General features: G+C 45.0%; 1 protein-coding gene and 2 pseudogenes across 1 annotated transcript; all 3 read left to right on the forward strand.

Annotated features, from left to right (window-relative positions):
• The first annotated feature begins 791 nt into the window (after positions 1 to 791).
• Positions 792 to 4,870, forward strand: LOC126024602 (60S ribosomal protein L34-like; annotated as a pseudogene).
• Positions 4,871 to 5,434: 564 nt separating this feature from the next.
• EPCAM (epithelial cell adhesion molecule) lies at positions 5,435 to 22,506 on the forward strand. The gene is made up of 9 exons (XM_049784371.1): positions 5,435 to 5,510; positions 8,706 to 8,813; positions 9,054 to 9,294; positions 10,607 to 10,672; positions 12,870 to 12,933; positions 15,523 to 15,624; positions 16,238 to 16,438; positions 19,587 to 19,631; positions 22,465 to 22,506. Exons 1-9 carry the CDS (start codon positions 5,435 to 5,437, stop codon positions 22,504 to 22,506), a joined length of 945 nt encoding a protein of 314 aa, XP_049640328.1.
• LOC126025240 (uncharacterized) lies at positions 17,078 to 17,173 on the forward strand (annotated as a pseudogene).
• Positions 22,507 to 23,072: the final 566 nt, after the last annotated feature.

Genomic DNA, 23,072 nt, shown 5'->3' on the forward strand with positions numbered 1-23,072 from the left:
GTTTCCCTCCCTACATCCACAGATCTCAATATTGTTTTTCTCTTTCTTCAATGTGTCTCACAATTTTTAAGACCCTCTGAGGAGTGTCTCTCCTCTGAGGAGGCTGCAGGCAGAAATCCCTTAAGAGATGCTGCATCCCACAAAGGGACCATCAGTCCATGCTGCCATCAGCTGGAGATCTGCCATCTACCCACTTTTCCTGAAGGAGCAAGACCAGTTGGGTGAAGTGGCACAGCACTGTGGACCTGACTTAGTGTCCATAGCTGTGTGGTACACAGCCTAGACATTGCAAGAATCCTGATGCCAGGGATCAAAGTCCGGGGGCCTTCCCCATGGCTTGCATGTTGATTTACCTTTCCAGACCCTTTTGTTGTTGTTTTGGGGCACATCCAGCAGTACTCAGTGCTTACTCCTGCTCTATGCTCAGGGGATCACTCCTGGTGTGCAGGGGAGAATATCGCATGCCAGGGATCAAATTGAGGTTTGATTACATGCAAGGCAAGAGCCTAACCCCTGTATCCTCTTTCCAGCCCCTCGGCTTTCCCCCTTGAAGGCTGTTTGATGCTATGCAACTTTTTATTAAAGAGCCTTTACACCCACAAACATCCTCGGGATCAATACTTATTATAGCCCCATCCTATCATTTCTCTCCATGCTGTTCATGACTAATCCCATCCACTGTTCTATGCCATCTAAGTTGATTTCTTAGCAACCCACAGTGAATTATTTGTCCATCTCAAAAAAAAAATCCTTCCTGGTTCTTCTGGGACGGTGTCTTAAAGGCCTTCACAATGGTACAGCGTTTGACATACCTGTAGGCTCTTCTACAATACAGCCGCAAATGAAACTAGTCTGTCCCGAACCCCAGGGAATAGGATTGCTTATCTTTATACACAAAAGGTTGGGAAGGCACCTAGTCTGCATGTGATTTGTGCCCTGGCCAACTTTGAGGAGTTAGAGCTGAGAGATCTAAAGTTCTGAAAAGAATCTAAAAGAAACCTATCAGCTGGGCCTATAGTGGCTTCATGTGGCTAAGTGCGTCCGAGACAGGATCAAGCATGCTTTCCTCATTGAAGAACAGAAAATCATTGTGAAAGTGTTGAAGACACAAGCACAGAGTCAGAAAGCAAAATTGAAAAAGAAAAAAGGAACTTTTTTGAAGAATAAAATCAAAAGGCTTGAACTGTTTTAAAAAAAAAATCCTCTTTACTGGGAAGCCACTAACACGGGCTGCATTCACACCAAGACCTTGAAGAAGGCGGCCAGGTCATCACTGAGAAGTGTCACACACGCCTGGGCAGCAACTTGCATACCCACAAGCACGTGTGCTGTAGCCCACCTAGGTTTGATCCCCAGCCTCTTATACCACCAGTTTCCAAGCTTTCCAGGAGTGATTCCTGAGCTCAGATTCAGGAGGAAACCCTGAGCAGTTGGGTGTGGCCAAAAACTATAAAACAGCTAAGCAAAAGGACAAAGTGAAAGGGTTCCTACCTAATGTCAAGACTACAGTCATCAAAATTACAGGACTGGAACAGGAGAGACACATAAAACAGTGAAACCATTGAGTCTGGAGGCCAACTGGCCAACCCCCACAATTGTAGTTAACTCATTTTTGGCATGAGGAAGGGAAAAGAAGTTAATTTCTTGGTACTAAAGCAACTAGCTATGGAGATAGAATGGGGCAGGGAAATCACTTGCCTGGCATGTGGATGACCCCGGTTAGATCCTGCACACCACAAACGGTTCCCCTGAGTACCGATGGAGTTGTCTTTGACCACTTAGCTACAAGGAAACTCTGATCACCACTAGACGTGGCCAAGACCTTCACCCCATACCCACAACACACAAAGATAGGACAACTAGTCAAACATGGAGGGAAAATAAAAATGTTCAGACCTGAAGTTAAAAAGATGATTCATGAGTTAGAATGAATACTTCGCACAAGGGGTGCCCGGGTTCAAACTCAGACACTTTAGAACCCAGACATAGAACAAACAAGCAAATAAAAAAAAAAAAAAGCCCCAAACCACACTCATCATATACGAAAATATTAAAAAAAGAAAAACTGAAATGAATTGCAGAGCTAAATTTATTTTTTGGCTGCTCTCAGGGGTAACTCCTAGCTCTGTGCTCAGATATCGCTCCTGGCAAGCTCAGGGGACTGTATGGGATGTCTGGATTCTAACCACCATCAAGGCAAACGCCCTTCCGCTGTGCTATTTCTCCGGCCTATTAAGAGCTAATCTTAATGGCAGAAAACTGTGAATGTTCTAGAAGGAAAAAGTGAAAAGTCAACAAAAGTGGGGTGGTCTCCATATAAGTATTGATGGGGAGATGTAGGGTGGGGCCTCTAAAGAGAGAAAAAATGGGGGCCAGAGATACAGCAGGGAGAATATTGGCCTTGCATGTGGCCAATCAGGGTTCCATCCCTGGCATCCCATATGGTCTCCCAAGCACTGCCCTACCTACTGTACTATCTCTCCAGACCCCCAGTGTGATTTCTGGCACCATTTGCTTCTCTGAACATCACCAGGTGTGGTTCATCAAATCTGCTGATGGACTGGGTGTCCCCACACCACAGTGTCTAGGCCCCCTTTTGTCCTTGGCCTACACACTGAACCAACTGCCAGGCTGGCAGAGTCACTAGTGGGACCTTCAAGTTCTGAGACTACTCGGGAGACCCTCAAGTCCCCACCCCAAGAGAACAAACTCAGAAACCAGGTTCTTTTGAGATGTAATAATGAACTTCACACATAAGGTCTCAACTCAGCCATGAAAGGAAATGTTTACGCATCACATTTTCCTAAGCAGGTTCAAATATAACATTTACCCAATTGAAGATTCATTACTTTTGTTTTGTTTTGTTTTGGGGGCACACCTGGCGGTGCTCAGGAGTTACTCCTGGCTTTGTGCTCAGAAATCGCTCCTGGCAGGCTCAGGGAACCATATGGAATTCCAGGATTCGAACCAGGTACATCCTGTACTGGCTGTGTGCAAGGCAATTACTGCTGTGCCATCACTCCAGTCCCCATTAGATTTTTATAAACATGTCTTCCTACCTTCCTCCAGTTGATCTGAGAAAATGACAGGATTAACTATAGAAATTTTCCTTCCTTCCTTCCTTCCTTCCTTCCTTCCTTCCTTCCTTCCTTCCTTCCTTCCTTCCCTCCTTCCTTCCTTCCTTCCTTCCTCCCTTCTTCCTTCCTCCCTCTCTCCCTCTCCCTCCCTCCCTGTTTTGGGGCTCTGGGAACCATAGGGATGTCACAAATCAAACCCAGTTTGGATATAAGCAAGGCATTTCCTTATCAGCTATACTTAGATTTTTCTTTTAATCTTGCTGTATTTCTTTAGGAATATTCTTGGATATAAAGTGATACAAAAATGTGAATGAATGCTTTTAAACTGTGGTACTAAAAGTACAAAAGATTCACCAAGCATAAAACGAGTCAAATTTGATCTGTGAATGACAAATGGAGATGATGATAATAAACAGTATCTGGGATGAGTGTTCAGATACTATGAGTCAGAGTTTGTGTGTGTGGTATTTTGACATTTAATAATCATGTTTATTTAATTCAGTATTGCAAGGAACAACTTAATAAACAGCTGTCAAGTTGTAAGATGCGGCAGTCTTGATTAGGTAATAGTGGCAGTGGCACTTTGCAAATGAAGACACAATCACTGGTTAGATTGTTCTTGGTTTGAGTATGTGTGTCTTGGGGCCAGAGCAATAGTCCAGTGGGTGACATGGATTCAATCCTGGGCTCAATCATTTTGCACGCAGGTGACCTGGGATCAATCCTCAGCACCCCTATGAGGTCCCCTGAGCACTACCAGGAATGATCCCTGAGCCCAGAACCAGAAGTAACCTGTGAGCACCACAGGGTGTGGTTCCCCATCTCCCCAAAAAGAAGGCGCATGTTGGGGCCCAGAGTGATATAGCACAGTAGGTAAGGTGTTTGCCTTGCACGCGGCCTGGCGTTAGATCCCAGCATCCCATATGATCCTCAGAGCACTGCCAGAAGTAATTACTAAGCAAAGAGCCAGAAGTAACTCTGAGCACTGCTGACCCAGAAACAACAAAAGTGTAGTTTCCTGAACTCATTCCAAATAAAGAAGAGAATCAAAATCTTAGTGTTCCTAATTTGACATGCTTTTCCCCTTTTTTTGGGGGGGGGGTGTCACACCCGGTAGCGCTGAGGGGTTAGGTTACTCTTGGCTCTACACTCAGAAATCGCTCCTGGCAGGCTCAGAGTGGACCTTATAGGATGCCGGGATTCAAACCACCGTCCTTCTGCATGCAAGGCAAACGCCTTACCTCCGTGCTATCTCTCTGGCCCCTGACATGCTTCTTTCTAACAGAGCACAAAGACACCAAGCTAAGAATGCGACTGGAATGTAGATGCTAGCTAGCTTCCTTTTTTTAAAAATCCCCTCCCCCGCTAGCTAGCTAGCTTCTTTATGGACGCGTAAAATCCCAATTGAACAGGTACATTTAACAATGTGAGTTCTCCCATAAACATTACAACACAGTTAGATGACTGCTTCAATAACAGTCCATCTGGACCTATATGATTTTGAAAATAATCAATCAAACTTTTGTTATTTCCACTTTTCCTCTCTTGGGCTTCTCTTCCTCTCTAATGAAAGCTCTGAAAGACAGATTATAATATAGCAGTTAACAAAAATAAGCCCGAGGAGTGTTTCTAACTTAATACCTAATGAGGACTTGAAAGCATGGCGGTTCTTTTCAAGTCTGCAATCTTCGTTAAATCCATCAGCCCCGAAACCAAAGATCGTTCCGGAACTTTTCCAAGACCTCCACGACCGAAACCCCGGAGCCGGCTCGAATGCAGCCCCTGGCTCCTAAGGCAGGAAGGAACCCGAGTTCAGTTGCTAGCACGGTCCAAGGGCCCCAGCAGGATCAGGCGGGCTGGCACCCCGGGGCGCCACTCCCATTCCCCGGGGTTCCCTGCCTGGCAACGCGCAAAGGTCGTTCCTTTTATGGTCCTGGGTCTGTTCCCTTCGCCCCCAAGAACCCCATTTTTCGCTGCCTCCTTCTTCGTCCTCGTCCTTGTTCTGGCCACTCGCCTCCTCCTCTCCCGGGCCTGCAGGGGCTACGGCTGGGCCTGAGCGCATTGGAGACCGGCGGGGGTCCTTGGGCCGGGCGCGCCGGGCGCGCACCTGGAGAGGGCACTTGGGGAGGTGGAAGGGAGGCCCCCCAGGACTGGCGGAGCTCGAGGGGCGGCCCCGGAGGTGAGTCACCGCGGGGAGGGGCCTACAGGTGCTGCAGGATCTCTCCTCCCCGTGCGCTCGCTCAGTGCGCCCCAGCCGCCCGCCGGCCCGCACCGTCCAGCCGCCCCGTGCGCACGGTCCCACTTTGCGCACCGGCCCGCCGGCCCGCACCTTCGCGCTGCGCCCGCCCGCCCGTGCCATGGCGTCCCCGAAGGGCTGCGCTCTCGGGCTCCTGCTCGCCCTGGCTGCGGCCGCGGTGGCCTCTGCCAAGGCAGGTGAGTGAGGCTCGAGGAAGCTGGGGACCCTGCCCCCGGGGGTGGGGTGGGGCGGGAAGGTGGAAGGTGGGGAGTATGAGGACCCCCGGGGCCCCTCCGACGCGGGGACCAAGGTGGCCGGAGTGCGCGCCCTGGAAAGGCCTACCCGCGCCGGCGAGCTTCGTTCGGGCAGGTGTTTCTCTTCTCTCCAAGACCGTCCACGAAATTCCAAATTTATCGTCGGAATCGCAAAAACATCCACCGCTTTAATATGCCAATAAAACCCCAACAAGCCCTCTACCTCCAACCATACAGGCCGAACAAAACCCCCCAAACTTAATTCCCACCGCTTTGGTGGTTAAAAGCATGGAGCGTATCTGTTTTTGAGACTCGGTGCAGATCCCAAACACAAAACCTGTTTTGTGTCAACGACCTTTTTCCTTCCCGGAATAGTTTTTCCATGCCTTTCCCTTGTGCTGAGTGTGATTTTTTTTTTTTAAGGCGGTTATTTTTTTTCTCCCCCTCCCCACCGGGGGTTATTTTTAATGATTGTTTTGGGGACCACACCTGGTGCGCCTGCACCAGGCCCGAAAATGCAGAATTTAAACTGCGGGCGAACCATGTGGAGCGTCGCAGCGTCCAAACAAAAGACTTGTGGTTTGAAGCTTTTTTCCTCTTTCTTGCTAAGGAACAAACACCTGAGTTCAGCCTGTTCATTTGAGAGCTGGGGAGGTGGCCCAGCGACCAAGGCAGCTTGGAAAACTTTTTTACTTGTAGCAGCCGAACCTGAATTCATTACACTTTTAAAACACTGAAAGTACGGAACTAACTCACATCTTTCTCGCCGTGGGTCTAAGGGTTTGAAAATAACAATATTCACGTATAAGAGACTGCTAAATATTCATATACATATGATATACATTGTGTATAAGTGGATATATTACACTCATGGTATTATATGTGGGCCGTGTTCAGAAAGAGTATCTGATAGTTCTTTTTATTTTATTATTTTGATTTGGGGGCTACACCCAGTGCTGACTGGGATCACCCCTGCAGTTCTGGGGCTCAAACCTGGGACCTCACATATCAAAGTGAGGGCTGGGCCACATTCCTAGGGCTTTTGATCTTTTGCTTTTGGTTTGGGGGCCATATTTAGCAATAGCTTTTGGTTTGGGGGCCAATATCTAGCACAGGCATGATCCTGTGCTCAGCATTCATGCACGGGTCACCCCTGGTGCTGCTCAGGGAACCATAGGGGATGCCTGGGATGGAACACAGGTCTGTGGCATGCAAGGCAAACTCCCTCCCTGCTGTGCTATTGCTCAGGCCTCTGGTAGTTTTTCAAATTTCAAGTGTTTGCCATGAAAACTGTTTTGAAGCGGATGGTAAGGTTCTGTGTGGACACCTTTATTTTCTTTTTTTGTTGTTTTGTTTTTTGGGGGCCACACCCGGCGATGCTCAGGGGTTACTCCTGGCTATCTGCTCAGAAATAGCTCCTGGCAGGCATGGGGAACCATATGGGATGCCAGGATTTGAACCAACCACCTTTGGTCCTGGATCGGCTGCTTGCAAGGCAAAGGCCGCTGTGCTATCTCTCCGGGCCTCGACACCGTTATTTTCATTTTTGTTTTTGGGTCACACCTGGTGGTACTCAGGGGTCACGTTACTTCTGGTTCTGCTTTCAGGGGTTTCTTTACGAGTGTTTGGGGATCAAATGGGGGTGCCAGGGATAGAACCCAGGTCTGCTTGCCTGTAAGGCAACACCCTACCCACTGTAATATCACTCTGGCCCTCTATGCTGAATTTAATCTAGGCAGATTATATTTGTTATCATTTAAATAGGGATACTTAAAGATAACTTGTAATAATATGAATTAAATATGAAAGTTCTTTGGTTTAGATAGTACAGAGATTGGTTTGCATATGGCTGACCTGCATATGGTCTCTGACACCTAGACTATTGGGTATGTTCCCTCCCCCAAATAATTTTTTGATTTTTGATTTGCTCCTGGCAGGTTCAGGGGACCATATGGGATGCCGGGATTCAAACCACCTACCTTCTGCATGCAAGGCAAACGCCTTATCTCCATGCTATCTCTCCGGTCCCAGCTTTGTCCTATTTTTTAATTTAATTTAATTTTTTAGTTTTTGGGCCATATCCGATGTGTTCAGAAATTACTACTGGGATGGGGCCCGGAGAGATAGTACAGCGGTGTTTGCCTTGATCAAAGGTGCTTAGTTCGAATCCCAGTGTCCCATATGGTCCCCCGTGCCTGCCAGGAGCTATTTCTGAGCAGAGAGTAACCCCTGAGCACCGCTGGGTGTGGCCCAAAAACAAAAAAAGAACAAACAGAAATTACTATTGGCAGGCTTAGGGAATCATATGAGATGCTGAGGATCAAACCTAATCAGCTGTGTGGAAAGCAAGTGCCATACCCGCTGTGCTACCGCTCCAGCCACTGTCCTACTTTTTTTTTAATGGTTGCACACTCTAACATAAACAGAATTAGATAGACTTGACCAGTTGGAAGTTAAAATGAACATTTCACATTAATGCCCAAGATGGGCTGCTTAGTATCACTTTGATATTGTGGATGGGAGCAATAGTATAGCAAGAGGGCTCTTGCTAGAGGGGATTGAGTGGTAGCGTTGCAGTGTTTGCCTTGCATGTGGCCAACCCAGATTCAGTCCCTAAGTACATATACTCCTCTAAGTACCACCAGGAGTAATCCCTGAGTAGAGAGCCAGGAGTATGCCCTGAGTACCACTGGGTGTGGGCCTCAAGCCAAATAATAATAATAATAATAATAATATAATAATAATAATAATAATAATGAAGCATCAAACCAAGGGGCCAGAGAGATAGTAGAGTGATAGGGTGTTTGCCTAGCAAGCTGCTGACCCAGGACCAATGGTGGTTCAAATTCCAGCATCCCATCTGGGCCCCCTCCCCCAACCAACCGGCCAGGAGCAATTTCTGAGCACAGAGCTAGGAGTAACCCCCAGCTCCACCAGGTGTGGCCCAAAAAGCAAACAAACAAAAATATCAAAACAAGCCTACATGTGAATTAGACCATGTCAGAAGAATTAGCCCCGGGAATATTCTTTACACTGTTTGGGTATTACTTGGACATTAATGTCAGAATATAAATTTAGTTGAGACACCAGAATTGGGACTTGTTGAATCTACATTTTTATGTTTTTTTTTTCTTGTAGACTGTATCTGTGAAAATTATAAACTGACAACCAACTGCTCCACTTTGCCCAGCGGTCAATGCCAGTGCACCTCGCTGGGCACACAGCATCCTGTGATCTGCTCGAAATGTGAGTGTCTTCACTGTCTTTCTAATGTGCCTTGATCTGGACCTGGGAATCTTGCTGGATGCCAGAAGTGGGAAAAAGGCCTCACTGCATCCATTGAATGTGAAGTGGGTTTATTTGGTAGAAATGATCATGTCCTTAGAAAGTGAGATGGACAGAGCCAAGTCAGTAATAACCCTGGGCTCCAGAACTTTGACGTTCGACGTTCATTTTGTTCAGGCTGACCCCAAGATTTCTTTTCAGTGGCTTCCAAGTGTTTGGTCATGAAGGCAGAGATGAGCGGCTCCAAGTCAGGGAGGAGAGCGAAGCCTGAGGGCGCCATCGAGAACAACGATGGCCTCTATGACCCTGAGTGTGACGAAATGGGGCTCTTCAAGGCCAAGCAATGCAATGGCACTGCCACGTGCTGGTGTGTGAACTCCGCGGGTGTGCGCCGGACCGACAAGGGCACCGAAATGACCTGCTCTGAGCGAGTGCGGACCTTGTGAGTTGGGCTGCCTTATTCATTCGTGCTCCTTGTTTTCAGGCCTGTCGTGGCCCTTGGTTGCAGTCATTCTTCCAGTAGGCCATTTGACCTGGTAAGGTGGAGAATCTGAGCTACTAGAGTGCAAAGTCTTCATTCCCTAGACTTGCCACACTCCGTTCTTAGAATTGATGCCCCCAGTTAGTAAGCCTTGCAGAGAGCTTTTTAATTTGCTAGCAATACAATTTTCTAATGTTTTTTGTGGTGGTTGTTTCTGATGCTAAATTTTTTCCTTTCATAATTTTGCTTGACGCTATTTGAGATTGCATTTCCTTATGTTTGCAGTGTCAGGGATTGAACCTCGGACCTTAGAAATGCAGAGGAAGCACTCTAATCTGCCCATCTCTATTCAGTATTTTAAACTTAGTTGAACCCCGAGTTCAGTCCCCTGCATCTCATATGTTCCATCAAGCCTGCCAGGATAATTTTTTTTTAATTTATTTCTTTGTTTGTTTGTTTGTTTGTTTGTTTTAGGCCCATACCCAGTGGAGCTTAGGTGTTAATCCAATTGCTGGCAGGTGTGGCATGGCCCAAAAAACAAGGAAAAAAGTGATCAGTGTTTGTCTTACAGATTGTAGAACTAAAAGAAGCAGGAGGTCAAGCTAGTTTAAGTCTGAATAATTTTATTAGAAGGTACTAAAAACTGGAAATAGAGATCAAGGCAGGCCTTCTCTGTTTTGTTCCTTCAGGTCACTAGTCCTTTGGTGGCTGGTCTTTTCAGGGCCCACCCAGCATGTCAACTGCATTTGGATTTGATGTGACCTTGTGTCAGAAGTCAGAGTTGATGACAATACCAACATTCCCATAAATTCATCAAGGGGAGGCAGGCTTGGACCAGACTCGCTCATGTTTGGGGGTGACTCATAGCTCTGCTGGATGACCACTTCTAACAGTTCTGGGTGGACCATATGGCACTTGGGATAGAACCAAGGTCTGATGCACAAAATGCCAGAGCCTTAACCTATTTCTCTGGCCTTGAGATAAGTTCTCTATGATAATACAGCCAGTAGGGCACTTGCCTTGCATGTGGCAGTCCTGAGTTCTATCGTCAGCATCCCATGTGGCCCCCCTGAGTCCACCAGGAATAATTCCCCAGTGCAAAACCAGGCTGAGCACCACTGGGTGTGGCCCAAATATAAAACAAAAAAAGATGGGGGCCAAGGCAGGTGCATTAATTTGATCTATTGCATCAGTATTTCTTTCTGTGAAAGTTGCTAAAAGATTGAGTTGTCCTACCATCAATATTGTCTTTATTTTCTTTTTAACTCTACAGCTGGATCATCATCGAACTCAAACATAAAAAGAGAGAAAAATCGTTGAATGCTGATAATTTGAGGGAGTAAGTGCTATGAAATTCGTTCTATTTTATAGAGTTGGTATTCTGATCTGTTCACCACTCGAAACCCGTAACAGCTAACAATGCTTTTGCACAGTTCTGTGACATTGAACACGAAAATCATGGTTTTTTTTTTTTTTTGGTTTTGTTTTGTTTTTTGGTTTTTCGGGCCACACCCGTTTGATGCTCAGGGGTTACTCCTGGCTAAGCGCTCAGAAATTGCCCCTGGCTTGGGGGAGACCATATGGGATGCCGGGGGATCGAACCACGGTCCTTCCTTGGCTAGCGCTTGCAAGGCAGACACCTTACCTCTAGCGCCACCTCGCCGACCCCACAACAATCATGTTTTTAACCTTGCTTTTAAACTGTTTTGTATGAGTAAAACAAATTTTCTTAGTACGCCCCATAACTTGTAGTCATCTTTAAGCATTTCACCACATTTTTACTTGGTATTTTGCCTTGCTAGGGTCAATCCCAGAGCCTGGCACCTGCCACTAAGCCAGAGGCCATATTTTCCATTTATGTGTATGCAAACAGTGTCTAATTCTCTATAATTATATAAACACACACAAGTATTTTGTCTTCAGGACATGATGTCCCCTCGGGTGCAGGGGTGAGCACTGGTAGTGTTCAGGGAATCAGCTGATGCCACTGAGCAAACCAGTCACATTGCAAGACAAGCACCCTAAACCCTGTATTGTCTACCTCCAATATCATTTTTTTTTTTTTGAAGGGGTTGGGTTTTGGGCCACAGCTGGTGCTCTTGGCTTACTAATGCTATTCCTGGCTCTGGGCTTGAAAAGGAACCCTGGGGATGTTCAAGGGACTGTTAGTTGTACTCAAGGATCAGGCCAGGTAAGTGCTTGACTTCCTGTACTATTTCTCCAGCCCAGCATCCTGTCCTTTTATTCCTTGTGTTTGTTTTTTCTAGGAACAAAAGACATTTGCTTATATACTCATTGTATAGTTACCAAATTTTGATAAAGTCTTGGTTTTGGCTTTTGATTAATACTTGGCAGTATTCAAGGCCTGCTCCCAGCTCTGCATTTGGGATAACTCTGGTGGTCGACCATAGGGTGCCTGGGATTAAGCCCATATCCCTCACTAGCAAAGCAAGCACTTAGCCTTTTCAGCTATCTTTGTGCCCAGATTCTGAAGCTTGAACTTGATATATTATTGTATCGGTTTTCCAAATTGTTCTGTATAGCAGTTTCCCCAACCCCTCTGGTTCAGAGGCCAGACTAAGATTATATGTTCTGTATTTTGTTGTATTTATTGCTTAGTCTCTTAATATGGAATATGCTGCTTTTTTCTTTCCTTCTTTTTCATCCTCCCTCCATCCCTCCCTCCTTTCTTTTGTTTCCTTTTTCTTTTTCTTTCTTTTTTCCTTTCCTTTCCTTTCCCCTTTTCCTTTCCTTTTTTCCTTTCCCCTTTTCCTTTCCCTTCCCTTTCCTTCCCCATTTCCCTTCCCCGTTTCCCTTTCCCGTTTTCTTTCCTTTCCTTTTCTTCTCCTGACAATGCTCAGAGGTCACTTCTGGCTCTGCACTCAATACTTAAAATTAAAGGAAAAAATATATGGAATATGCTATCTTAGCCTTTATTTCTCATTATATTGCCTTTTTAACTTTTTTTTTTTTTTTTTTTTTTTGCTTTTTTTTGGGGGGGGGGCCCCACACCGGCAGTGCTCAGGGGTCACTCCTGGCTGTCTGCTCAGAAATAGCTCCTGGCAGGCACGGGGGACCATATGGGACACCAGGATTCGAACCAACCACCTTTAGTTGTGGATCGGCTGCTTGCACGGCAAACTTGCTGTGCTATCTCTCCGGGCACCCTTTTTAACGTTTTTGTTGGCCACACCTGGCAATGCACAAGATTAACTCCTGATTCAGTAATCAGTTCTGGTGGTGCTCAGGGGAGCAACCTGGGTTGACCATGTGCAAGGCAAATGCCCTACCCTCTGTGCTATGACTCTGGTCCCTCTATTGCTATTTTTTGAAGAGCATAGGCAAGTTGTTTCTAGAATATTCTACAATGTTTCTTGTGGCACTGGGACTAAGACCTCACACTTGAGTCACTCACTTCCTGGGCTCCACGGTTCTTTGAAATCAAGCAAAACACCAAATGTATAAAAGTATAACATAATATATATGTTATAAATTATGGTTTATTTTTAAAACAGAATTTTTTAAATATTTTACAGAACACTCAAGCAAATAATGTTTACTCGTTATCAATTGGATCCAAAATATGTCACAAATGTTCTGGTAAGAGATTTTTATTTATTTTGTTGTTGTTCTTTGGGCCTTAACCAACAGTGCTCAGGAATTACTCCTGATGGAGTGCTAGAAATTGAACCTATGTCTTGCATGCAAGGTAATATGCATTTCTTCTCTGGCCCCAGGTAAGGTTAAACAAGTGTTTGCAAAAAAATTAGTGAACAAAGTGCTTGAGTAGACAAAGAAACTGTAGTAATGGAATTCTACATAGCTGTTAGGAAAATGAAGTAGTAAAATTTGCTTATACATGGTGACTATTATACTGAGTGAAATGAGTCAGAGATAGAATAATTGCACTCATTTGTGGGATTTTGTTTTTGTTTTTTTTGGGCCATACCTGGTGATGCTCAGTGATTACTCCTGGCTTTGTGCTCAGAAATCGCTCCTGACTAGGGGGACCATATGGGACTCGGGGATTGAACCGTGGTCCATCCTGGATCAGCTGTGTGCAAGGCAAAATTTCTACTGCTGTGCCATCTCCAGCCCCTCATTTGTGGGATATTAAGAAAAAGATTGTGGGCCAGAATGGTGGCGCAAGTGGTAAGGCAAAGACTGTGGTGATAATATGTAGAGACAATAAAGATGAGGGCCAGGAGGATCAGTCCTTGATAGGAAGATTGCCACAAAGAATGGAAAAGTGTAGGTAGGTAGAGAAGGGTCCATTATGACAATGATAGTTGGGAATTTTCACTCTGGACAAGAATTGGGTGCTGAAGGAGGTAAAGTGATATGTATGGTACCCCTTCAGTGACAATAGTGCAATATTAATGGCAAAAAATGTGCACTGGTGAAGGGTGTTGGACATAGTTGACTGAAACTCAATAATAAACAACTTTGTAACTATGAAAAAAAAAACTATTACGAACAACCTTATAAACCATGGCATTTGGGGCCGAAGAGATAGCATGGAGATAAGGCGTTTGCCTTGCAGGCAGAAGGATGGTGGTTCGAATCCCGGCATCCCATATGGTCTCCAAGCCTGCCAGGAGCAATTTTTGAGCGTAGAACCAGGAGTAACCCCTGAGTGCTGCCGGGTGTGACCCAAAAAAATCCAAAAAACATGACATTTAAAAAAATAGGTGAGGAGCTGGAGTGGTGGCGCAGCAGTAAGGCATTTGCCTTGCATGTGTCTGACCAGGACAAACCGTGGTTCGATCCCCCCAGCATCCCATATAATCCCCCAAACCAGGAACGATTTCTGAGCATATAGCCAGGAGTAACCCCTGAGCCCAAAATATAAAGAAAAAACAAGGTGAGCAGCATGACTGTTGCCCTTTTGGCCTTTGTTTTCAGTCATGGGCATTTAGTAATGTAAATGTCCCATGATTTCCTTTTTTGCCCAAGGAAAACCTTAGTCTACCAAGAAAGAAAACTTAGTGTTTCAGTATCTTTTTACATACATCTTTTACATCTTTTTGTAAACTGGAAAATGTTAGGGTTCTTGATGTTGGTGCTTATCTTCTCTGCTTCGGGATCCAGTGTAATGAGGACATACCTACCCTTTTCTACTGTGACTGAAAAGGCTCCAATAGTTTGAGGGAGCTCTAAGTCACAGGAATTCATTTTTTTGTTTGTTTGTTTTGTTTTTGTTTTTTGTTTTTTGGGCCACACCCGGTAATGCTCAGGCGTTACTCCTGGCTATGCACTCAGAAGTCACTCCTGGCTTGGGGGACCATATGGGACGATCGAACCATGGTCTGTCCTAGGCTAGCGCTGGCAAGGCAGACACCTTACCTCTAGCACCGCCACGCAGGCTCCAGGATTTCATTCTTGTTTGTTTGTTTGTTTGTTTTGTTTTTGGGTCACACCCGGCAGTGCTCAGGGGTTACTCCTGGCTGTCTGCTCAGAAATAGCTCCTGGCAGGCACGGGGGACCATATGGGACACTGGGGTTTCAACCAACCACCTTTGGTCCTGGATCGGCTGCTTGCAAGGCAAACGCCGCTGTGCTATCTCTCCGGGCCCAGGATTTCATTCTTAACTGGTTCAAGATTAAAACTGAAGTTGTTGATAAAGAGAGGAGATGGATATACTTTCTTTGCTGCCTAAAAGCAGAATGTAGCATGTTGGGGTTTATTTATTTATTTATTTTTTTGCATTTTAGTTTTAACTAAAGTAGTTCATTGATATATTTTTAAAAATCTTCTTGGGAAGGTTTAGGGCCACACTGGCGATGCTTGGGTTAATTCTGGCTCTGCACTCAGGAATCATTCCTGATGCTGCTCCAGGGGCCATCTGAGATGCCTGGGGTTGTTGAACCTCGGTGAGCAAACACTACTTGCTGTACTATGGCTCCAGGCCCTGTTTTAAAATTCTTTTTAAGTAGCACATTCTCTTGCAAAGAAAATATTTATTGCAATTAGTTTTAATTGCATTGCAGCCTTATTTCTCTTATATAAATTAAAGGCTTACCCACAGATTTAAAAAATTTAGTTAGTAATAATTATCCTCTAAAGGAAAAAAACACTAATTGACAGATATGGATTATAGAAAGTTAAACAGTGACTATTCCCATTTTGGAACAATGATAATTGTACATGATTATATTATTAATTTGTATTTTCTCATTTTTTCCTAGTATGAGAATGATATTATTACTATCGATCTGGTACAAAACTCTTCTCAAAAAACTCAGAATGAAGTGGATATAGCTGATGTGGCTTATTATTTTGAAAAAGATGTAAGTATAATGTCTCCCCCACTTTTTTTTTTTTTTTGGTTACACCCAGCGGTGCTCAGGGGTTACTCCTGGCTCTGCACTCAGAAATTCCTCCTGGCAGGCTTTGGGGACCATATGGAATGCGGGGGGCTGCATGCAAGGCAAACGCCTGACAGCTGTGTATCTCTCTGGCCCCATTCTTTTTAATTTTTAACTCTTTGGTTCATTCCTGGTGATGATCAGGGGTTATTCCTGATAGGGCTCAGAGAACCTATGGGACGCCAGGATCACACCTGGGAAGGTTGTGTGTGTGAAATTTTCTCAGCACTATTCAAGTTTCACGAAATGAGATTTTCATCCCTGGAAACCATAGGGATTGTTCAATAGTTTTAGTACAAATTGATATGTGGTTATGGGTGGTTTACTTTTTTGGAGGGGTGGGGTTGGGGCCACATTCTGGTAGCACTCAGGACTTTCTACTGGTTCTGTGTACAGGAGGACAGAACCATGTGAGGAACTGGGGATCGGCTGGGTGGGCCTAATGCAAGGCTAGCTCCTTCACTGCTGGACTATATTTCTCTGGTCCTCTCTGTCGAGTTGGTTTTGTTTTAAGTCGCTTTTCTTCTCTCTACAGGTCAAAGATGAATCATTGTTCTTTAACAAAAAAATGGACCTGGTTGTAGATGGAGAAAAATTGGATTTGGATCCTGGTCGAACTTTAATTTACTATGTCGATGAAAAGCCACCTGAGTTTTCTATGCAGGGCCTGCAGGCTGGGATTATTGCTGTCATTGTTGTTGTCATGTTAGCAGTTATTGCTGGAGTTGTGGTGCTGGTGAGTGTGGAAAAAGTGAAACTTTACTTTTCTTGCAAGAAAAGCTGATAATGGGGCCCGGAGATATAGCACAGCGGCGTTTGCCTTGCAAGCAGCCGATCCAGGACCAAAGGTGGTTGGTTCGAATCCCGATGTCCCATATGGTCCCCCGTGCCTGCCAGGAGCTATTTCTGAGCAGACAGCCAGGAGTAACCCCTGAGCACCGCTGGGTGTGACCCAAAAACAAACAAACAAAAAAAACAAACAAAAAAAGAAAAGCTGATAATGACGAAAGCTGCATCTGGGTTCCAAACATTTTTGAAAACTCTCAATAAGCAAATAGATGGTGTCTTCTCTCTCTTCTCTCTCTCTCTCTCTCTCTCTCTCTCTCTCTCTCTCTCTCTCTCTCTCTCTCTCTCCCTCTCTCTCCCTCTCTCTCTCTCTCTCTGTTAATGAGATAGGCATTTTATGAAGGATATTAATTTGGAGATGAGTGTAACATCTCAAAGGAGAGTTTTTTTGTCGCATCCAAGAAATGTCCTTTGGTTCTACTCCCAGAAAACACCCCAATGTGTGAATAATTCAAGTATTTGATAAAATGAAACCATTAAAAGAATTCCAGTTAGCACAGAAAAGAGTTAAAAAGTGAAAAAAAAATGAGTGCTCGCTTCGGCAGTACATATACTAAAATTGGAACGATACAGAGAAGATTAGCGCAAGGATGACACGCAAATTCGTGAAGCGTTCCATATTTTTGTTGCTATCCTCAAAAAAAAAAAAACTAAAAAAAATAAAAATAAAACTAGCAGGGCTGGTGAGATAGTATAGAAGCCAAGTTTCACCCCTCGAGCATTGCTCGAGTGACACCCCCCCTCCCCAATCACAGAGCCTGGAACAAGCCCCCTTCGCCTTACTAGGTGTGGCTCCAAACCTGGCCCCCTACCAAAAAAGCATTATAAATAGAGTAGCAAATTAATGGAACTCGTGCAAGTGCAGTAAAACTGCAGGGAGGGTGTTTGCCTTGCCTGTGGCTGACTGACTTAAATTCAATCCTTGGCATCCCATATGGTTTTCCAAGCCCACCAGGAATGATTCCTGAGCACAGAGCCAGGAGTAACTGTTGACCACTGCTGGGTATCCTACCCTCCCCCCCAGAAAAAAAGTACTAAATAATTGATCCAGAACTACTTTAGAAAAGCATATTCATTGAAGAGACAGTATTTATTTTAGAAATGTAAAGATCCTTCCACATCAACATTGCCAATACAAATTCAGGAACTTGAGGAACTTAATTTTTCTGCTCATGGTTGGAGAAAGTCTAGGAGGTAAGGCTCTTGCCTCGTGTGTATCTAACTCTGGTTTAAATCCCTGTCACTGCATAGGATCCCTTAATACTGTTAGGTATAAGGCAGAAAACAAACAAAAGTAAGACTAAAAAAAAGGGGGGGCAAAAAATTCAAACATGGGAGCTGGAGAGAGAATGCAAGTGGGGCCAGGGCAATAGCACAGCAGCAGGGCATTTGCCTTGCATGTAGTTGACTAGGGATGGACCCGAGTTCGATCCCTGGCATCCCATATGGTCCCCTGAGCACTGTCAGGTGTGGCTCGAAAACCAAAGAGAGGGCCCGGAGAGATAGCACAGCGGCGTTTGCCTTGCAAGCAGCCAGTCAGGACCAAAGGTGGTTGGTTCGAATCCCGGTGTCCCATATGGTCCCCCGTGCCTGCCAGGAGCTATTTCTGAGCGGACAGCCAGGAGTAACCCCTGAGTACCGCCGGGTGTGACCCAAAAACCAAAAAAAAAAAGAAAAGAAAAAAAGAAAAGAAGAGAGAGAGAGAGAGAGAGAGAGAGAGAGAGAGAGAGAGAGAGAGAGAGAGAGAGAGAGAGAGAGAGAGAGAGAGAGAGAGAATATGTGGGGTGACACGGAGCATGTACAGCAAGGCCAAGACCAAGTTCTATCCATACATGGTTGTGGCCCCTGTTAGAATAGAAAAATAGGGACTGGAGAGATAGCATGGAGGTAAGGAGTTTGCCTTGCATGCAGAAGGATGTTGGTTCAAATCCCGGCATCCCATATGGTCCCCCGAGTCTGCCAGGAGCACTGCCGGATGTGACCCAAAAATCAAGGAAAGGAGGGAGGGAAGGAGGGAGGGAGGGAGGGAGGGAGGGAGGGAGGAAGGAAGGAAGGAAGGAAGGAAGGAAGGAAGGAAGGAAGGAAGGAAGGAAGGAAGGAAGGAAGGAAGGAAGGAAGGAAGGAAGGAAGGAAGGAAAGAAAGAAAGCCCAATTAGATTAGGAAGGAAGGAAGGAAGGAAGGAAGGAAGGAAGGAAGGAAAGAAAGAAAGCCCAATTAGATTAGAAAGATCCAGGGCATGTGTTAGGATGCAGAAGCACAGCTTCAAATCTGACTCTGCTGGATATAACCTACCCCTGAGGGATGGGAATGATAGCACAACGGGTAAGGCAATTGCCTTGCACATAGATAACCTGGGTTTAATCCCTGGCATTCCATATGGTTCCTTGAGTACACCAGAAGTAATTCTTTAGCACAGAACCAGGAGTAAGCCCTGAATATTTCCAGGTGTGGTCTCAACATGGGAGAAAACGAAACAGAAACAACAACCTCAAACACAAAATAACCCACCCATGAAAAGACAGAAGGCTTTTTTATGGCAAAGGTAGAGCATAATGAAAATTCAGTGGGGCCAGAGAGAGAGCATGGAGGTAAGGCGTTTGCCTTGCATACAGAAGGTTGGTGGTTCTAATCCCGGCATCCCATATGGTCCCCTGAGTCTGCCAGGAGTGATTTACCAAAAAAACAAAAACACGATGTGGCTATCAGCTGTGCAGAGAGAAATGCTGTTTGATAATTTTTCCTAGTTTTACCTCCTTGAGCCTTAGATGCTAGTTAGAATGAAGATAGGAAAGCGTGTGCCAGTCAAGTTGCAGGTTTGTCATTGTTTTCAGCTTTTAGTTTTTATTTTCTGGCTTCTGACGGACTTTTTCCCTCTCTCCTCTTTAGTAGAGAAATAATTGAAGAAACAATGGTCTGGATATATTTTTCAAATGGGATTTGTTCAGCCAGCATTATGTCTATTAAAAGCATAAAGCGCTTTATACATCTCTGCTAAGACACCAGACTAAGAGGTTGTCATCATTCTCCTCCATTGCAGGTTATGTCCAGGAGGCGCCGAAGCACACAGTACGAGAAAGCGGAGGTAAGAGGTTGATGTGGTGGAAAAGGCACTGCTTTGGCTTATTTTTTGTTTTGTTTTGGTTTTTTTTTTTTTGTGTGTGTGTGTGTGTTTTGTTTTTGGGTCACACCCAGCAACACTCAGGGGTTATTCCTGGCTCTACGCTCAGAAATCGCTCCTGGCAGGCTCGGGGGACCATATGGGATGCTGGGATTCGAACCATCCTTCTGCATGCAAGGCAAACGCCTTACCTCCATGCAATCTTTCTGGCCCCTGCTTTGTCTGATTTCTACTAATTGACATATCTCCCTTGACCCTGAGCTCTCAGGACTGAAGTCCTTTCCTAGAGGACACCTAGAGCCTTAGGGCACTCTTCAATCTGGTTTTCGTGGCAGCCCACTTTATATTACATTCTCTCTTGTAGACTAAGAGGAGTGCAGGCCTGATTTTTATTGTACAGTGTCAGATTAAGTTGAATACTCAATGTTGAGAGCTATGTTTGTGAACTCAAATTAAACCCACCGTGGTAATCACCTCCTTTATCGTTTTGGGGCTCATGGTAAGTGTGGGCTCTTTGGTAGAACAGCATCCTTCCCTGTGTGATGCCCTTTGACTCCTGGCACCATATCACCCCTTACACATTGCTTGGGAGGCCTCTTAAAACCCCCCAAATAAAGAGACTTGATTGATATCTTTGTAAGTATGATATTTGCTAGCTTATCATTTTAAGTGTGAAATCAAAGTAGAATTGGAATTGGATCTGAACACATTTGTCCTTGAAAGCTCTGAATGTTTCTCTGATATTCACCCAAATTGGTAATATTTGTGTTTTATAATATATGGACTATTGACTAATTGTTGATTAAAACATATAAAAAAATTGAGGGGCCAGAGAGATAACTTAGTGGTAGAACACTTGCCTTGTGTGCAGCTGATCCAGAATTGACGATGGTTCGATTCCTGGCATCCCATATGGTCCCCCATGCCTGCCAGGAGCAACTTCTGAGCACAGAGCTAGGAGTAACCCCTGAGTGCTGCAGCCAGGTGTGACACAAAAAAAAAAAAAAAAAAAAAAAAAAGGAAAAGAAAAAACTCTAATGGAACTTCAAAGTTCTAATGTGTCATCTGGCTCAGCAGGCTTGATGACTGCAGATCTAGGACACTGTCCTTGAGCTGAATGAACAAATCCAAATGCCCCTACTGTGGAGGGGTCAAAGCAGTACAGACACTTAATAGCTGGTGAAGTAACTGAACTTTTTTGAACCTCCAAGTCTCTTTACTTGTAAGATGGGGACCACAGAATAGACTGTTTTGGGGAGAAGAGTCACCTGTTGAGCTGGTACCATGCTTGGCAAAACACCCACCATCAGTTGGCACCTGGCTCAGTTAGTTGTGTCTGCCTGTAATTGTGAAACCTGTGACAGTCATTTAATTCTGAACTCCGGTTCCCTTTCTTTTTTTTTTTTTTTGTTTGTTTTTTTTTGTTTGTTTTTGGGCCACACCCGGCGGTGCTCAGGGGTTACTCCTGGCTGTCTGCTCAGAAATAGCTCCTGGCAGGCACGGGGGACCATATGGGACACCGGGACTCGAACCAACCACCTTTGGTCCTGGATCGGCTGCTTGCAAGGCAAACGCCGCTGTGCTATCTCTCCGGGCCCCCGGTTCCCTTTCTTATAAAATGTTGACTGTAGGGGAGAAGGTGTGGGGTCAAGGCACTTTCCCCTTTCATTCCCCTGCATTGCATGGTCTACCAAAGCTCTGCTGGGCGGATGCCCCAGTCTTCGCCCAAACCCCCTCCCCCTTTCTTTGACTCCCCACAACAGCTCTAAAAAAGGGAAAGCCTAATAGAAAGTGAATCGGTTCTTTGTAGATTTAAAAAAAGGCACAGATGTAACCAGAGTTGAACCTTGTGAAAGGTCGAGCTTCTCCATGCCTTTCCCTTTGGTTGTCTTATACTCAAAGTCTCATAAATGTAGAAGAGAATCATCTTGCTTCCTTCTTTTTTTGTTTTGTTTTGTTTTGTTTTGTTTTTGGGTCACACCCAGCAGCGCTCAGGGCTTACTCCTGGCTCTAAGCTCAGAAATCACTCCTGGCAGGCTCGGAGGACTATATGGGATGTCGGGATTTGTGTTTTTTTGTTTGTTTGTTTGTTTTCTTTTTTTTTTTTTTGTTTTTGGGTCACACCCGGTGGTGCTCAGGGGTTACTCCTGGCTGTCTGCTCAGAAATAGTTCCTGGCCGACACGGGGGACCATATGGGACACCGGGATTCGAACCAACCACCTTTGGTCCTGCATCGCCTGCTTGCAAGGCAAACGCCGCTGTGCTATCTTTCCGGGCCCGGATGTCGGGATTTGAACCACTGTCCTTCTGCATGCAAGGCAAACATCCTACCTCCATGCTATCTCTCCGGCCCCCTCTTGCTTTCTTCTTTTAAGACATTTCTTTGGTGAATAGATTTTCTGCAAAATTATGCAGTCAATATGGAATAATAAGATTCTAAACATATAGTCAGTAAAACAATTAAATAAAAAACATAATATTATACCACTTCATAAAAAAAAAAAAACACATTCTTTGGGGACCAGAGTGAGATAGCACAGTGGGAGGGCATTTGCCTTGCACACAGCAGACCTGGATTCGATTCTCTCAGCATCCTAGAGGGTCCCCCAGGCCTGCCCAGGAGTGATTCTTGAGCTTAGAACCAGGATAACCCCTGAGTACTAGACTTCCAAGAGTGGTTTCTGAGCTGCAGCCAGGGAGTATTGTAGCCCTTGGTGCCAAACCCCAAACCAAAAATGTCTTTAGAGTGAACAAAAGCTTGAACAAAAGTTGAACCTGTTTCCCCCACTATTTCAGATAAAGGAGATGGGTGAGATGCGTCGGGGAGCCAGTGCCTGAGCTGGGACCCTCCGGAACACAGACTCAGCATTGGGCCTCAGGTCACAAGTTTGATCTCTGGAACCAGAAGATCCTCAAGGACGCCTGTTCTGTTAGTTCAACAGCAGATAACCTGACTCCTGACATGTGTAGCACAGATAGAAGCAGCTTGAAATCTTAACGATCAATCTTAACGTTTATTGTCATTACCTAGAGCAGATCTGATAGAAAAACCCAGACTTGGCTGCACATTTTAAATTAAGGCCTAATTTTGAAGAGTGCATTAAATATGCTTTTACTGTAGACGTTGAATAACTCTCATGCATTTGTGATTGAAAAGTTTGCCTTTCTATTGACTTTTGAGTCTTGTACAGATGAAACCTTTTTTTTTATGAACTATGAAATAAAATGTTTTGAAACACAATTATTTAGCTTTGAATCATGATGAATCAGAGTTTCTCCCCTGTTTCTCGCATTCCTGGATGTCTGGCTTCCATTACCCCTAGCCCCCCAAAATGCACTTTTTGTGCACTGCCAGAGGTGGCTAGGAAAAAGAAATGCTTTGTGTGGAAGCGGTGAGATAGTAC

Source organism: Suncus etruscus, chromosome 12 (assembly GCF_024139225.1).
Source record: "Suncus etruscus isolate mSunEtr1 chromosome 12, mSunEtr1.pri.cur, whole genome shotgun sequence".
NCBI lineage: Eukaryota > Metazoa > Chordata > Mammalia > Eulipotyphla > Soricidae > Suncus > Suncus etruscus.